Consider the following 18,015-nt stretch of genomic DNA (forward strand, 5'->3'; position numbering starts at 1 on the left):
ACCTGCTGTCAGGTGGAGTGCTGAGACTCAGACCCTATAATCAGCTGATCCATGCTTTCAGAGCTGACGGTACCACACATCTGTTTCTTTGGGCACTGCATTGCAGCCACCGAAATGAACGCGACAACCCTGGTTCAGAAAACTCTGCACTGGAATGCATACAGCCATAAGAAATCACTGAGCCAGGGCATATGTGTTAAAACAAATGGCTACATAGTGTAGGCACATCAATTCAAAGACTGTATTTTACCGTTGCAAATGTTATATTCATTTATTATAAATAAATCTTATAAATAAATCACACCTGCCTTTAAAATATATAGAAAAGTTCTACATTCAAGAGTTTTCAGCAGATAATCTCATTGTGTTACATTACATATCAGCTGCCCACTACCGTGTGTGTGAGAGGACTCAGTTCGCTACAGCCTGATTCGTAAAATACTCGGGCCCTTTTTTTTACAAGTGCATCCAAAAGAGAAGGTTTTTAAAGGGGGGATCATTTGCTATCATTTTATTTTGTTTGCAAAGTTCAGATATCTGCACCGCTGGCTGGCTTGGTGCTTTGCTGCTCGTTCTACTGCGCGTTGTCGGTGGAGATGGGGAGGGATTCTGCAAAGCTTTCTTTGAGCTCGTCGACTTCCCTCAAAGAGTCGCTTGTTTCAAAGTCAGCGTCACAGGTGGTTGAGCTGAGCGCCGGCGGCAACGTGCACGAGGTATCTGCAGTTTCATCGGTGACCACAAAGGAGGAAGGATCCAGCCCCACACTCACTGGTTCGCTCAGATTTGGGGAAAAGCCAGCCTTGCCCTCCACCTTCTCAGAGTCATCCCTGCGTACGGGAGATACAGAGGGATCGTTTCCATTTAAATCCACTGCTTTTAGCAGCAGCTCGCATTTTGCTGGCTTGTTTTGTCTTTGCGCTTTGCTGCGATGTTGGCGGTGCTCAGCTGGCTCAGGCCTGCGCAGACCAAACATGTCCAAGCCTCCTGCCGGCTTTTCCTCTTTGCTGCAGCCCAAGTCTACTTTCAGAATCTCCAGCAGGTGGCGCATTTTGGTCTAAGATTTCAAGGAGGAAATAATACGAGAGTTCGGAAAAACAATTTATATATATATATATATATATATATATATATATATATATATATATATGGTACGATGGTTTTGTTTTTAACTATCAGAAAGATAATCAAATAGGTCATTTTCAACCCAGGCTTTTCTAGGTAACTGAAATATATAATTTAAAAATCTGCTTATTCCCTGTTATAATGCATTTGCTTCAAAGTGCGATTATCATCTTCCAAAGCAACTACTTTATTCCAAGCTTAAAAATGGTAAGCGTAATGCTGGTGGTCAACAAAAGAGTTTCAAAGACTCTCTCAAGGCAAATCTTAAAAAATGTAGTATAAACACTGACAAATGGGAAACACTGGCCTGCGAGCGCTCCAGTTGGAGAACAGCCTTTACCAAAGGTGTCATGAGCTTTGATGGCTCAGGACGAAAGGGAGAAACGTGCTAAGAGGAAGGCATGTTTGGCAAACCCTCACCGTGATCAACTCCTCCCTGGAAACCTATGTCCCCACTGTGGAAGGATGTGTGGATCCAGAATTGGCCTCCACACTCACTGTTAAAACCGTGTTCATGGAAGACAATCTTACTCGGCTACGAGTGATCGCCAAAGAAAGAAGAAGATAACAGATCCAAGAATGAACAGTTCAGTACAAATTCTTAAATGGGTCTATATAACATGTATATGAAATAAGGAACTCTCTACGTACACGTGTGTGTGTGTTTTCTACTATACAGAAGAAGAAAAAACAGATTCACAGAGACAAGTGCTTATGTCAGTCAGTAGCTGCCTATGCATTTAATGCAAAGCCAAAAACTATGGTTTAGTTAATAAGTCACGCTTATTCACGAATGCTCCATGTGCACCTAACCTGTTTGTTTTGGCGTAATAACCCACAATTGCCATCCAGCCTTAAGCCACGGTTTCTTGCTGACTTAGCGATAAAGGTTTGTTAGGGCAAAATAATCTCAGGCTGGGTCATCGCGCTCTTTGTGGTTTGTTTGCCTGGTCATTCCCAGGGAAGAGCTCAGTGAACAGGATAACAACAGCATTTGTGTTAATCTTATGTGGCCTTATCAAATGGCCTTGTATACACAGGACATACCTCATCCAGGTGGTTCTTATTTTGTTCTATGTGACGCTCAAATAACCTTTCCAGAGCCCTTTTTTAAAAAAGAAGAAACATTTTGCAATGAAGGTGCTGGTCATTTTTCAGAAGGAAACCATTTTTAAAAATTGCTAAAGGTGTCTAAACACCAACATTTACAAGTGTTTTCTAGAAAAAAGCAAAAGAAGCAGCAGCAGCTAAGATTCTCTTATTTATTCTTTGCCAGGAATATTTCTCAATAAAATAAAACGCTATTAAGAAAAAGTTTAAAAAGTTATTAACAAAGTTAATAATTGACTCGGTCACTTGCACCGGCAGAACTTGCACTTCTACAAGTGCCCTGCAGTTTCTATACTGCATTCATCAGGAGTCAGGCCTTAGGGTGGCAGAAAATGTCCTTTGGAACTCCCTGCCCATTGACATTAGGCATATGCCATGTATTCTTTCTGTCGCCTGCTTAAAATGCTTCTGTTTTGGGGGTAGGTGATTCAGATACACGACACCTTACATACTTAATTGTCCTTAACTGCTTTTAGATGTTTTTAACACCCTTTGAATGTTTGAATATGTTTTTGTTTTTATTTTTTTAACTGTATTTTTATTGCCGATATGTTTACTGCCCAGGGCTCCTTTTGAAGGAAGGACAGGATATAAATGGCTAAAAAGAGAGAGGAAAGGGTCATGTCCAATTATTTCCCTTTACTAATACAACACTCTTTGATCCAGTGGAGGCTGAAATGACTGAAAAGCAAGGGGCAAGCAATTATTGGTGATTCCCGGTTTCTTCTTCCTCCTTGGGAAGAGAATACAGTAGGCAGTTTTTCTGGATCCTTCTTATAGAACTGTTTTTGGTTTCCTCTTGTCTGTCAGATGCCTGACCAGACCTCTTCACTTCAGCTCCCAATCACTTATATAATGCTTTTCACAGCATCGCTGAAAAACTTTTTATATTTTTTTCAAAAAAATTAAAATAACCTCAAATATATCCAAACCTGTTGGAAAACAATCCGAGCTTAAGAATCTCATCTGTTATGTCCTGGATGAAATTTAAATACAGAAGTTCTTCTTCTCTGCAGAGGAAAAAAGAAAGCCGATATGTGTCTCTCTCTTAAGCAGTAGATTATATAGATGTAAATATAGCTATCGATAAACTTAGGCTGGAGATCATTAGAAGCAAAGGATGCCCAACACATGCAGGTCCTGCCTGCTCACTATGTAAAAATTATGCTCAAACCTCCCTATAAACCCTGCAAGGAATCAGATATCCAAACAGCTGTATCAGACAAATCAGAGAGCAGGAGAGATCAGGCAAATCAGTTTCCCCTTTATCTCTTTGCTGGTTGGCTGCAGCCATTTCAGAAAGAAATAGGTGGGGAGGGAGGGAGGGAGGGAGGGAGAGAGTGAGTGAGAGAGAGAGAGAGATTGGAGAAATCATGGATTAGAAATGTTCCTATGGGAATCAATGGAAATTGTGGAATTGTTATGTGAACAAATTACCTGCATGTAGTTTCAAAATGCAGCCATATAAAACTATCAAGGTTAAAATTAGTAATTTGAACTTGATAAGCTGCTGGAGTTAGATGGGTAATACTCAACCAAGTTTTAGGGAATGAAATTAATGAACATGACTAAATTGGGCCCGTTAATTTCAGTGGGTCTGCTCTACATCAGTTGAATACCACCCTCTGCTTCCATAATGGGCTGCAATCCTAATCCACTTTACCTGGGAGTAGCTCTCATTTAATTCAACAGGCCTTGTCAGACATGAGTAGAAGTGTGCTGTAAATGGGTTAGATTAATGAACTTATTGAATGACAAAAGATGCACCAATTAATTGGGCAGCAGATTTTTTAAAGAAGTTCTTTAATAAAAGTACTAAACTGTAAAAATAAAAATAAAAATACACCCTAAAGATGGCAAGCTGTATTGTAAAAGAGGTGTTCTGTTTTTCCCTTCACACAAGAGGGAACGCCTATTCTGAGATGGCGCCTATTCTAAGACACACTCTCGTCAGCTAAAAACAAGGAATGTTCTTTTTATTTTATTTGCTTTCACCTTTGAATTCTTTTTATGGCTTCAGAACATTCCCCCCATACACAAATGTGAATCAATTAATCAACAAAAATGTGTATGATTAATTGGGCCAGATTTCTGTTATCAGGCATCTGCCTTCATTCTTAACCCGGCCTCCTAACAGATTAGATCACAACAGGAGCCACTCTTCTAAACCTTCTATACTCAGGAATTAACAGATTAACCTACTAGCAAATGGGAACGCTTTAACGTCTGCAATTCCCCACACATTAGAAGCAGGTAACCTCAAGGCTGTTCCCTCCCTTGTTCCCACTCAGCCTTCTCTTATAATGTTATTATATCTCCTCCCCCCCCCTTTAACAAACGTGTTTAATAAAACAAGACAAAACATTTCAAGTCACAGGAACGTAATTTAATTGCTCAGATGTCTAAATAGTAAGCAAACAGATGCAAACGAACGTTGGGGAGACGCAAACACTTAATAGAAGTAATCAACCATCAGTATGCAAATCTGTTGATAGGAGCTGCTAAATTTCCTTCCATAAACAGAAATAGCATCTGTAAAGGAGTTGTTGCCTGAGTGAAGGGTGCTGAGCATCGTGAACACCTTGAATGGCTCTGGCACAGGCTCCTTTGCACCCGCCGTAAATCATATAGAGGTTGGAAAGTTTCCAGCTACTTGGCATTCTGATCAGACCCCACATTGATGCTTATAATACTACATTCCTGCAGTGCCTTCCAAGAAATACTAGAACGCCTTTCAATATTGTGTCTTGCAGCCCAGATGTCTTTGAAAGACAGAAAGAGAATGCAAACAGCCTCCCCAAAATCAGTGGCAAAGCTGGGATAGGGGAGACTTCTTAACACCATTTCCCTGGCTCGGCCCAAAGCTTTGTTTGGGCAGGGAAAGAATCAGACAGCTTTTCCATCTTGGGTTCCCAGATTCAGCTGGACTACAAATCCCATTATCCCTAGCCCAATGAGCATGGGATGATGGGAGTTGTAGTCCGACATCTGGGGACCCTAGGTTGGAGAAAGCTGCTTTATCCTGTGGTGGCATGCCTTTCTTTATGGTGAAGGAGTGGGCATACCATCACATCTCCACCATGAAGCAGATGATGCTGTGTGAGCTGGGTGATCCACATCAATGTCTAATTATGCTGTGATGCTTGTCGTTCTTATTCCTCAAAGAAAGGGAGGTGTGTGAGCCTGTGTTAAAAGTACACAATTCTCTTATGCAACAAAGTGCTGGCATGCAGAGCTGAATGTTCACTCCCACACCTTTCCCCTCATGTGTACAAAGCTTAGATTCAAGTGCCTGAGTATTTTTCCCACCATCTCGCACAGCATTTTACTGTTAGGGTTAGTGTGATTAGTATAAATCACATGAGATGTCTGAGAAGAGTGTGGGAACGGAAGACTGTCTTATCTCTTCCGTCTGAGAGTGTTATTGGACTATACTTTCGCTTTTGCTGTATGCTTTCTGTTTTCTGCCAGAGTTTGGAGAACACAGACGGGATTATGGATTCTAAAGGAGTTTAGATCTACGGATGTTTCTATCTTCTTGCTGAAGACTTGTCTGCATTTTTCATAAGAGAAGTGTTGCAGATGGGCACTCTGGAGTGAAGGGACATTCCATTCCAGAGACGTGCCTACCAGGAAACGCTCGGAGGTATTGGGGGTCTGCCGTCCCCCCAGAAGCATTTCCACAAATGGTAGAAGGATGGTTTGATGATCCAGTGCCCTCTGCTACTCTGGAGTAACGACAGCGAGTCTTCGTTCCAGGGGTGCCTATAGTGTCGAGGCTGCATTCCTGCCAGAGAAGAGTGAAGTTGGCTGTGTGCTGCGGGACTGTGTGAGTACCCTTTGATTTATGAGGGCAATAAACTTCAGAGAGATAAGCAAGCCTTAATTGCCGGGAGTTTGCCCCAGCTTGCTGGAGACTGTTTGCTGCTGTAGAAGTTGTTGAGGGACCTTTTGGCTGCAAGTAAAAGGCCAAAATGGATTCCAAGCAAGGAGTCGGTTTGCTGTCGTGTCCACCATTATCGGACGACAATTATGCTGCATGGTCACAGAAAATGGAGGCCGTTCTTGTAAGGCAGCGGCTGTTCCATGTGATTGAAGACCCCATCCCACTGCAGCCGGATAGAGCATGGCGTGACCAGAACATGCAGGCGAAAGCACTGATCACCCTGTCTGTGTCTGATGATCAGTTGATTCATATCCTGGATTTAGCCACCGCACAAGAGATGTGGCAGGCTTTACGAGATGTTCATCTCAAAGCAGGGAGTGCTTTCTTGCTTTTCCAACGGCTTTTTAATTTGAAGTTGAAAGCTGGAGATTGCCTCCAAAAGCACCTCACGCAGTTGAAGTATCTGCGTGGTCAGCTGATGCAGAGGAACTTGGATTTTTCGGAACCTGTTTTCTGTCTCCTGATTATCCACAGCCTAGATGGGAGGTACGCAACTGTTGTGTCACAGCTTGTAGCTCTGCCAGTTGCAGACCTCACCGTGACGAGGATTTGTTCTATGCTGCTGTCAGAGGCTGATAGACAAGCAGCATTTGGGGCAAGTGAGGGGGAGAATGGAGCTTCGAAAGCCCCCCCTCTGGTTGCTCAAAGGGAGGAGGGAGCGGTTGCTCTTAAGGCCAGACGGTGTTACAAGTGCGGGGCCATCGGACACCTTCAACGCAATTGCAGGAAGGGCCAAAAGCCCAAAGAAGCGACAAGGAGCTCTGGAATGGGAGGGGCCGGTGGCAGAGAGCGTGCTAAGCCCCGTCCTACACAAGCACTTACACCAGACACCTCATCGTCCACACAGAGTGCCTTTGTAGTGTACACAAGAGCCACAGTCCACATGTCTGGGCAGAAAGGTTTGTTCACAACCTTCAAGGAGTTGCGGAATACCATCAAGCAAGCGGACGGTCAATCTTTCAGAGCTACAGGGATTGGAACTGTGTATTTGGAGAGCATCCAAACCACGATTAACAATGTCCATTATGTTCCAGGACTGTCTTCCAATTTGTTGAGTGTGTCTCAACTTACTGAGCAAGGCTTTAGTGTTTCTTTCAACAGGGAGAGATGCGTGATCGCCAGAGATGGAAGAGATCTCCTGTATGCCTACCAAGAAGATGGACTTTATTTACTTTCTTTTGACAGTAATGACTGTAAGAAATGTGATGATGCATTTTGTGTTACAGGTACAAAGCCAAAAGGCAAGAAGCCTGGTAAGCTAGTTACAAGAGCTTTCCAGTGAGTGCATGCTGACGTGATTGGTCCTCTATCACCTTCTAGAGGCAAAGCCAAGTATTACCTGATTATGGTTGATTGTTTTTCTCAGTATTCATGGAGCTATATGCTAGAAAGACGTCAGGCTTTAACAAAGTTCAGAGAATTTTGTGATAGGGTGCAATTTGTTCATGATGCGAAAATTGAATGTCTTTTCACTGGTGAAAAGAAGGTTTTTGTTTCACAGGAATTTGAACATTTCCTAGGTGAACAAGGGATAAAGCACAAGACTGCTGTCCAGGAGTCTTCATGGAACAATGATGTGTGTGTGAAGGTGAACATAGTTACAAAAGGGCATGAAAGCACAACTGCTAAGTGCAGGTTTGCCACAAGAGTTTTGGGTTGAACTGCTGAATGTTTATACTGGGAATAGAAAATATTCCAAAGATGTAAAAGGTATGCCCTATGAGAAACTGTTCCAGAGAGAACCTTTTGTCAAACACTTTAGCGTTTGGGGGACTGACATTTGGGTAGAGACACCGCAGAGTACACGTGGTACACATGGCAATTTTATGGGTTATGAGAAAGTACAATACAGAGTTTTATTGCCTGACACTGATACAGTGATTCTCACTAGGGAAGTAGAACACACTGCTAGAAAGGAGAAAGATATTCTCCACAGTTATCCCATTTTTGCCACTTCAGATGTAGAGTTTGACATTGATATTGATAGTGACAGTGAAAGCACCACTCAGAGTTCTGATACAGGTGACACAGTTATTGCTAGAAGTACACGTATATTGTCCAGACCATCGTTAGAGTCTGAACTGGAAGAAGAGGAAACACTGTTCACTGTAGGTCGCAGTTCTCCCAAAAAGGAGGTGGTCAGTATCAGTGCCTGATACGCAGGTAGAGAGAGCTACGAAGGGTAAACCACCCAATACACGTAGGAATTTGCCAACACAGCTGTTGCAAATATAGCTGTGGCTTGCATTCCAGACCAGGTTACAGAACCTGAGATCTTGAACAGAGTACAGGGTTTGTCCTCAAAGGGCAAGAAACCATGCCTGAAGGTTGCAAGAGTCAACACTGTTTCCTCAGACCAAGGAAAAACAAGAGCTCTAATCCCATGGAAGAAAGGTAATCAGAGGTGTGAACTGGTCAGTCCAATTGCAGGGAGTTCCAAAGGTGGAACTGGTACAACAGATGTATACTATGTGTATGACAACTGTTTAAGTCACTTAATGCTGCCCTTGCTTATGCAGCATTGATTACCTAAAATGGGGGTGGATGTTAGGATTTTACGTAACCGATGTTGGTTAGTGTGATTAGTATAAATCACATGAGATGTCTGAGAAGAGTGTGGGAACAGAAGAATATCTTATCTCTTCCGTCTGAGAGTGTTATTGGACTATACTTTCGCTTTTGCTGTATGCTTTCTGTTTTCTGTTTTCTGCCAGAGTTTGGAGAACACAGACGGGATTATGGATTCTCTGTATATACTGTGAATAAAATGTAGTTTAGATCTACGGATGTCTCTATCTTCTTGCTGTGTGATGCCAGAAGACTTGTGTGCACTTTTCATAAGAGAAGTGCCACAGATGGGCACTGTGGACATGCCATTCCAGAGATGTGCCTACTGGGAGATGCTCGGAGGTACTGGGGGTCCCCGCAGGAGCGTTTTCGACACTTACTTGTGTTTTTCTCACTGTGTGTGATGCATCTTTGCTCCTAAAAAGCACGGGAGGGAATAAGGAGGACAGGGTTTCTTTTAATTTTTATTCATAGCAGTGGTAAAGGTAATGGTAAAGGGATCCCTGATCATTAGGTCCAGTCGTGGCCAACTCTGGGGTTGCGGCGCTCATCTCGCTTTACTGGCCAAGGGAGCCGGTGTACAGCTTCTGGGTCATGTGGCCAGCATAACTAAGCCGCTTCTGGTGAACCAGAGCAGCACACAGAAACGCTGTTTACCTTCCAGCCAGACTGGTACCTATTTATCTACTTGTACTTTGACGTGCTTTCGAACTGCTAGGTGGGCAGGAGCAGGGACCGAGCAACGGGAGCTTACCCCGTCGCAGGGATTCAAACCACCGACCTTCTGATAAGCAAGTCCTAGGCACTGTGGTTTAACCCACAGCGCCACCCGCGTCCCATAGCAGTGGTAGACACTGTTTAAACCAATCAATCAGATAAGGAACCATCATGTGCTGATCTGGTTACAATTGGTTCTCTCCTGTCACTATGTGCCTTGTTCAGGTATAAAAGGTGGAGGGAAGAAGAAGAGAAAAAGGAAAGAAAGAGCGCCTGGAACAAAGGAATGATTTGCCAACGAGAGGCTTTTGCCGCCCTTGGGCTGACGGGATCTGGAGTCCTACTGCAGCTGGCAGGCCACAGACTCCTCTTCCCTGGCATAAAGGGACCAGCTCAGAAGGTGCTCCCTCATTATTGGTTCAGCTTTATTATTAACAATTCTGAACGTTCAGAATTTTCGCAATGCTGAAATGAAAACGGCACTTACTCAGCTTGGATTCTTTTCATCGTTGGGGACTGCGCAGAAGACGGTGACGTCACCCTGAGCCACAAGCGGTTGGGAGAGAGGGCAGCAGAAGTCAGACACTGAAGGCAACGCACTACCACAAAGCCGTCATGCATTCATGCTCATATATACCACAATGAATAGACTAAATGTGGAGGGGGAGGCTCCTATTGTCAGAGGGTGGGCTGAATACCATGTGTTTAGTCTACATGTGGAGAGGAACATGTGTAAAGGGTTTTTGTCTAGCTGTTATTGCTTCACTAAATAATCCTGGGTATTGATGGCTTGGGAAGAATGCAGAGAATTTTGTTAGTGATTCCTAGCCCTCCTAACGTAACTACATTTCCCAGGATTCCTTGTGAAGAGGGGTATCACCATTAACCTGGTTTCAAAATGTAACATACACGTGGTGAAAATAAGGCTAAGCAATATTCTAGAGACTGGCTTCATTCTCTTGCATTCATCAAATTCTGGCAACTCTTTCTGAAATGACCTTCACATAAAACCATCTTTTAAGGAAGATGCCCAGGGATCTCTTACAAGCCAAGGAATGCCACTTCTGATGGGCCTCAAAGTATGTGACCTGCATACTATTTAGACTGAATTTTTTTTACCATGAGGAATTTATCCAATGAATGGCCCTGTTGGTGTGTTCTACATACTAATGCCTTCGTGATCACAACAAAAGGTAGTTTGAAAAATCACTTCTGACAATGCTGCTTTTCAGCTCAAGAAAAGTACATTGACTTTTATAAGCTTCTGAATTTACAATATCTCGTTTCCTAAAGGGAAATGCTCCTTAAGTAGGTCTTTGATTCAGTGATTTTACAGCATGCCTATCACAGAGCTCTCATGTTGCCAAATATGCCACCCACTAAATCTATTTTATTTCAGTGCTTTTGTCCTCGATGCAGATGGAGAGTGCACAGAATGCACAAATACCTGCTGCACCTTTTTATTTGGGGGGCCTCTGTGCCTCAGCACAGGTGAGTCATCAAGAATATGAGTAGGCTTGAGTTTGGCTGTAAACCCAAGAGGTTTATCAGGAAAATCAAAACAAAACACAATTGCGCTCTATCTAATGAAGCCGTCTTCCATCTGTGGAAAAGAACTTCCCTTCTCCCCAAAATCAGTCATGGAGGCTCCTCCAACCTTCCGGAGTAGATTTGGGGGAATGTGGGGGGCGGGAATTATGCTTGCATTACCAGGGCAGCTTTGTTGACTGGGTTGTATTCAATGTTACTCATACAGAAGCAGATCCATTAAAATGAATGGACACAACTAACTTATGTCCATCAATTCCAAAGGGTCTACACTTGAGTAGAACTTAGCTGGGTACAGTCCAATGCGTGGTATCCAACTAAACTGTCACATCAATGCACAAATTTGTCTTTCTCTTCTCCCCTTCCACGTGTGTCCTGCACCCTCGACACATCTGCTTTGGAGAGTTGGGGGAACCCCTATAACAGATTGGGGGGGGGGAGATGCATTGCACAAGTGTGAATCCTTGTGCAGCTCAGTTTTGAGGGGTTTATGTTTGTGTGTCGGGGAGGGGCAGGACAAAAAGGCATTTCATCTATGGTAAAAGCCAGTGAAAAGAACTGCGACTTTCTTTGAAGAAGGAATTTGGAGTTTTTAAATGGTATATCTGATGTCACAGCCATATTGGTGCTGGAGCATAAGAACAGGGCAAAAATTGACTCAAAGCCCTCAAGAGGCAGAGCTGTACAGGGGCTGGCTAATCTGGCAGGTCACGTGTTTCCTCACTAGGCCCTTAACCCTGACTCTGCCTGGTGATATGAGAATCAGATCCTGAGAGGGGATGTTAGTCTAGCAGCCACATGAGACAGCTACTTCACATGCTCACTTTTTAATATGACTAAATGAAGATTATTTGACACACAAGCCCCATTTAAATTTCTTCATATGTATTAATATTCATAGCCCTTCCACTCCCACCCCTTAGCCTGGTCTTGTTTGTTATTATACTTTTTATTAAACATGAAGGCATCAAGTATTTGGGCCACACCCAAATGAACTTGAACCTCCTTTCCATCTTTTGTTACCAACAACTTGCCCAAAATATTTCCTGGTGTACCACCCTGGGCCCAGAGTTACTTCCAATAACCATTTTGTTTTATGGCATTCTCTCCATTTATTGGTAGAGAGAGAGAGAGAGAGAGAGAGAGAGAGAGAGATGTTCTCTCAAAACAAAATTGCCCCTTCCTTTCAAACATGCTTTCCCTCTTACTAGTTTTGCTGCTGAAATTTTGTTTGAAGGAATATGTAAATAGGTCTGCAAAGAAAGCATATATAATAGCCTTAATCTCAAAAAAGGTGCCTTTTCTGGATTTCACAGACATGGTCATAAGCCCAGCATCAGCAGAACGGCATGAATATTGAGTATGAATATTGCCACCCCCAAATGCCATGTACCTTGGTGAGAACTGGGGGAAAGACTTCATTTCATCAGCCTTATCATCTTCATTGTCATCCACCTACAACCCAGAGAAAGCATCTGTGTTATTGGTGCAAAAGAAATGAAAAGTGAGAGGAAGGAACTGTAGTCTGTTAACATGTGGAACCGAACCTGTCCCCTCCTCAACATACATGTGCTCTGCCACCATACCAGGAACAACGCAATGCGCCTGGACTTTTCAGGTATGGGAAAGGGCCATACCTCAGCAGTAGAACATTTGCAAGCAGAAGCTCCAGATTCAATCTCTGGCATTTCCAGAAAGAGCTAGCGAATGACTCTCGTCAGAGCCACTGCCAGACAGTGTACACAATAGTGAGCTGAATAGCCCAGACGGCTTATTATGAGAACATGAGGCCTGCCAGCGTTTCATATTTTAGTTGAGATTCCTCAACTAAGATAACTCTTGGGATCCCTTCCAACTGTACAATTCTATGTTTCTATGCCCTACAGTTGTGCAGCAACCTATTCCTCTTCAACCCCCCAGGACCACAAGCTACTCTCACAAAATATGATGGCCATCTGCAAACATCTCAAGGGCTGTTACATTAATAAATAATAATAATAATAATAATAATAATAATAATAATAATAATTCATACCCCGCCCATCTGGCTAGGTTTCCCCAGCCACTCTGGGTGGCTCCTAACAGAATATTAAAACATAATCAAACATTAGAAACTTCCTTAAACTGGGCTGCCTTCAGATGTCTTCTAAAAGTCAGGTAGTTGTTTATTTCCTTGACATCTGCTGTGAGGGCACTCAACAGGGCAGGCGCCACTACCGAGAAGGCCCTCTGCCTGGTTCCCTGTAACTTCACTTCTTGCAGTGAGAGACCCACCAGAAGGCTCTTGGAGCTGGACCTCAGTGTCCAGGCTGAATGATGGAGGTGGAGACGCTCCTTCAGGTATACGGGGTCGAGGTCGTTTAGGGCTTTAAAGGTTTTTTTTATTTTTTTATTGGATTGTGATTTGATATGTTAATTGGATTTTTTTATTGGAAAATTAATAAATGCTCTAACGAAAAAAATTAAAATAAGTAAATAGTGACCCATTTCAACGTTATTACCACTTGGAATGGCTTGTTGACTGAAATACGTTTAAATAGATCACTTGAATTACCTCCTTTATCATCTTCTGAAAGTCAGCCATATTACTTTTTTCTGACCCTTCAGACGCCACCTGAAAACTGCAAAATGTAATATGATATATTAGGCAGATCTTGAAGTTACCTTTAAACAGTACACCGTTTTTTTTCTTCTTCTTCTGTGTGTCAGAACATCCAACTTCCAACAAACAAACAAAAACCTAATGGAAATTGTAATGCTTTTAGATACCTGGGACAATCTCTTATGCTCTTGCTTGAGTGATGAAGGCACTGATGGGTGAAAAGTGCAAATCCATCTACTTAGGTATCACTGCATTTTAGTATTGAAGGCAATTGCAACATAGATGAGGAAGCCAGATGATATTAATAGCTACGGTTGCTCAGCTTGGGCACATCCTCAGTCCTATGAATAACAAGCTACACAATAGATATTCATGGCCCTGATGGCATTCAGCAACCCCTCAGAATGGGAAGATTTGACAACATTAGACTGGGAGAACGTGTGCTTTGGCGAAAAGGGTGTCCACTGTGTATCACACATACTTCTCAATAATTGGATATATTTCCTACAACACTGTTGCTGCTTATCTTCCATTATTTTGGGGGGAAATTAAAGAATTAAAATTACATGGAGGATATGCAGTAGCAGTGCTTAGTGTATTTATTATTGATTGAAACAATTCCATGAATGTATATAACACTTCAGCGCAGAAGAAAACACATGCATACCAAATAATTTGATCATTGTCCAATACACTTACCGTACCCACAATGCCAAATCTATGAAAGGGATTGAGGATCAAAACTTCTGTTTTTTTTACCTTGCTTATATCAGTGTAAATCCAAGGGAATTGTTGTGGTTTCAATCAATGGCATTAGGTTTGTATGCCAATGTAAGTCACGGTGGTTCTCAAGTTAGGATGTTGGCCTTGAATCTTTAAAGAATTAAGTCACAACGTGATCTTGGGCAAGTCACAGTATCCTAGTTTTAGTCTAACCAACTTATCTGTTGACATGATCAGACATTGCATATGGCAACCTCTCTTTTCTCATTTCAACTCTGGAACAGAGGTCACCATTTGCTAATGCTATTATTATTATTATTATTATTATTATTATTATTATTATTATTAAAACCACAGCCACTCTGAGCAGCTTCCAACACACATAAAAGCATAAAAAGCATCAAACATTAAAAACTTCCTGATACAGGGCTGCCTTCAGATGTCTTCTAAAACTTGTGTAGTCCATTTATCACAATGTGAATACATTTCAGTATTCAGAGCTTTGGAACATTAATATTGAATTCTATGGCTTAGAGCCAGACTAACTTCCTGTTTGCTTCTGAGTCCAATTCATAGCTTAACACTGGTCCAAAATGGGTTGGAACATGAGTATCTGAAGGAGCACCTCTCCTGGCATCAGCCTGCTTTTTTCTAAGCATCAGTGGATGAAAAGTGAGCCGAAAATAAATTTCAATAAATACATTAAATCAGTTAGTTGAATTTAGGACCTAGTGAAATTAATGGGACAAATTAGTTATGATTAAGGCCAGTGTCCAATGCACTCATTCTGTTAGTGCAAGGATTCCCACTTGTGAAATGGAAATCCCCCCTCCGGTCTTTGTGCATGCCTGGCACCCTCCCCAAATCTGCTCCTGAGGGTTGAGAGAACCCTCTAGGGCAATGGTTCTCAACCTGTGGGTCCCCAGATGTTCTTGGACTACAACTCCCATCATCCCTGAGCTCTGGCCTTGCTAGCTAGGGGTGATGGGAGTTGTAGTTCAACAACATCTGGGGATCCACAGGTTGAGAGAGGCTGCTCTAGGGTATGGAGGTGTATGTGGACAGAGGAAAGGGAGGGGGAAGTTTGCATCTGGTACACTGGCTACAAATATTAAGTCGTGGGTGGCAGGGAAGCATGCAGGTCCACTGCCCCACGACATGAATAGTTTTCCATAGCTGAGATTAGACACGAACCGGTAGCTAGATGCAGTAGCTAGATGCAGCGTTCATTATAAGAAAGTTTGTGGCATGACTGAGCACAGCCTGCTTACGAAGGTTTTTTCACCTGCTTATGTCGGTCTGTGTTTCTGCTTCCACCTGCTTGGTGACATTGTTTATTTTCTGCCTTGCTGGCTTATAATATCGGTACTGCGAAAGGAAGGACTTAGCATCCGATTTCAAAGTGCGTGGAGTGAATGGCTGCCGACCATTGGTGAAACGTTCAGAGTGCTTGTCAAGGAGATCCCCGCTGCACACTTTGGGTTCAGGGTTCGGGGCCTTGTGAGGATGCTTGTTTGCAATGCTGTCGGAAGAAGAGTTGGATGAAATTTTGGAGTGCAACCTCTGGAGACTCGATGTACTGACACATGAGGTTGGGTCTGAGATGTTGGAGGCTTTTGGAGCATCTTTCCTGGCAGGATTTGCAGCATTCGGAAGGGCTGTATTTTGCCTCTCTGGAGTTGCCTGGGGGCCCAACACACACCTTTGTTCACTAGGTGTACACGAGGGTAGCCCAACGTTGTCTTCTGCTTCCAAGGTATCCTAGCAGGGATTAAAAAATACATACACAAAGAGTAAGGCTCCTTCTGCTTTATTTCATTAAAAAGTACAGTCTTTTTTTTCCAGCTTTAATGTGTGCAGAGGGCAGTCAAAATAATAAAGGGTCTGGAAACCAAGCCTTATGAGGAACAGTTTGAGGGAGTTGGGTGTGTTTAGCCTGGAAACAAGGAAACTGAAAGCAGATATGATAGCCATCTTCAAATATCTAAATGGCTGCCATGTGGAAGATGGAGCAAGCTTGTTTTCTCCAGCACCGACAGAGGCTAGAATCTGAACCAATAGATTCGAGTTACAAAAAAGGAGATTCCGACTCAACATCAGAAAGTACTTTCAGACAGTAGAATGGACTCCCTTGGAAAGTGGTAAATTCTCCTTCAGAGTCTCCTTACTTGGACATTTTTAAGCAGAGTTCTACAGCTATCTTTACTTGAGATTTCTGCATTGTAGGGGGTTCGACTACTTGACCCTGAGGGTCCCTTCCAACTCTAAAAGGTAAAGGGACCCCTGACCATTAGGTCCAGTCGTGACCGACTCTGGGGTTGTGGTGCTCATCTCGCTTTATTGGCCGAGAGAGCCGGCGTACAGCTTCCAGGTCATGTGGCCAGCATGACTAAGCCGCTTCTGGTGAACCAGAGCAGCGCACGGAAATGCCGTTTATCTTCCCGCCGGAGCGGTACCTATTTATCTACTTGCACTTTGACATGCTTTCAAACTGCTAGGCTGACAGGAGCAGGACCGAACAATGGGAGCTCACCCCATAGCGGGGATTCGAACTACTGACCTTCTGATCGGCAAGTCCTAGGCTCTGTGGTTTAACCCACAGCACCACCCGCTTCCCTCTTCCAACTCTACAATTCTATTATTTATATGATTTTTTTCACACTTTTATTGTTCACTATGTATTTATTCTTTGTTAGCCACCTTGAGTATGGTACATGAACAGGCAAGTTATTAAACTGAACAATAAATGAAAGAGCTTGCAACTTAATATCATCCCTTTAGATTTCTGGGATTGTGATACTGCTAGAGAAGAAGCTCCAGCAGCAAAAAAATTAGGAGGACCAGGTTCTTGAAAGCACTAGGCCCCAAGGCCAGACAGCATTTTTTTTTGAGAGAGAGAGAGCAAACCAGTTCCCACTGAAAAAGAACATTAAAAAATAAAATGCAGCACATGCACTACTGCCACACATACTAATATTATCAATGAAGTGTGGATAAAATACCTAAATAAATCACACTGTAGATTTAAGGCATCTGAAAACTGAATGCTTCAAAGAAAACACCAGGAGTGCTACTTGCTTCCTTTCATCTTTCTTCATAGATTCATCATGATTCCTATTAGTTGGAAGTCTTGTGTCCTATGTGCCCACTTCTTATTAAGGACTCTTAGGTGGAAAGCACACCAGTGTCTTGTGGAGTGCTGTAGCGTGGGTGGGTAGGAATGGCCCCGGGTGCAAAATTCTGAGGGAGTGCAACCCAGCACATCTACAACAGGCTCCCTCACCAAGGTCACGTGCCTGCCACCCTCCAGAGCCACGGAGAGGCGAGCTGTGCTTGGGCCAAGCCTTTGGGGCTGTGGCGGCACCTCCTTTTCGTGGCCAGCAAAAGGAACCAAAACAGCACATTCTGGGACGCCCGTTCAAATTTTTAAAAAAACTGTGAAGAAACCTTCTCTTGCAGCTTCCCCTCCCACTGGAATTAGTATCCCCGCAATGTGTTTCCCATCTCCCGAATGTTTACCCACTCACAATTGGCATCAGTGCCGTTTGTTGGCAGGGAAACCAACTATTATTTGTTTGTTTGTTTGTGGATTTTGCTTGGCCTTTCTACACGTAACTTCTAAGGTGGCTTACAAACAGTCTGGAAAAGAATGCAAATGAAATAAAAACGATTAACATAA

General features: G+C 43.0%; 1 protein-coding gene across 2 annotated transcripts in view; it reads right to left on the bottom strand.

Annotated features, from left to right (window-relative positions):
• Positions 1–496: 496 nt before the first annotated feature.
• SPATA7 (spermatogenesis associated 7) overlaps positions 497–18,015 on the bottom strand; it is a 49,574-nt gene continuing 32,055 nt past the window's right edge. For both annotated transcript variants that reach the window (XM_083734936.1, XM_083734937.1), the window contains 7 exons: positions 15,622–16,097; positions 13,566–13,632; positions 12,405–12,466; positions 9,951–10,004; positions 3,165–3,242; positions 2,170–2,227; positions 497–1,054 (listed from right to left, as the gene is read on the bottom strand). In XM_083734936.1, the coding sequence (XP_083591062.1) occupies positions 575–1,054; positions 2,170–2,227; positions 3,165–3,242; positions 9,951–10,004; positions 12,405–12,466; positions 13,566–13,632; positions 15,622–16,097 (1,275 nt within the window). In that variant the 3' untranslated portion in view covers positions 497–574. The remainder of the gene's footprint in view (positions 1,055–2,169; positions 2,228–3,164; positions 3,243–9,950; positions 10,005–12,404; positions 12,467–13,565; positions 13,633–15,621; positions 16,098–18,015) is intronic.

This window comes from Podarcis gaigeae (assembly GCF_964106915.1).
Source record: "Podarcis gaigeae genome assembly, chromosome: 1".
Taxonomy (NCBI): Eukaryota; Metazoa; Chordata; class Lepidosauria; order Squamata; family Lacertidae; genus Podarcis; species Podarcis gaigeae.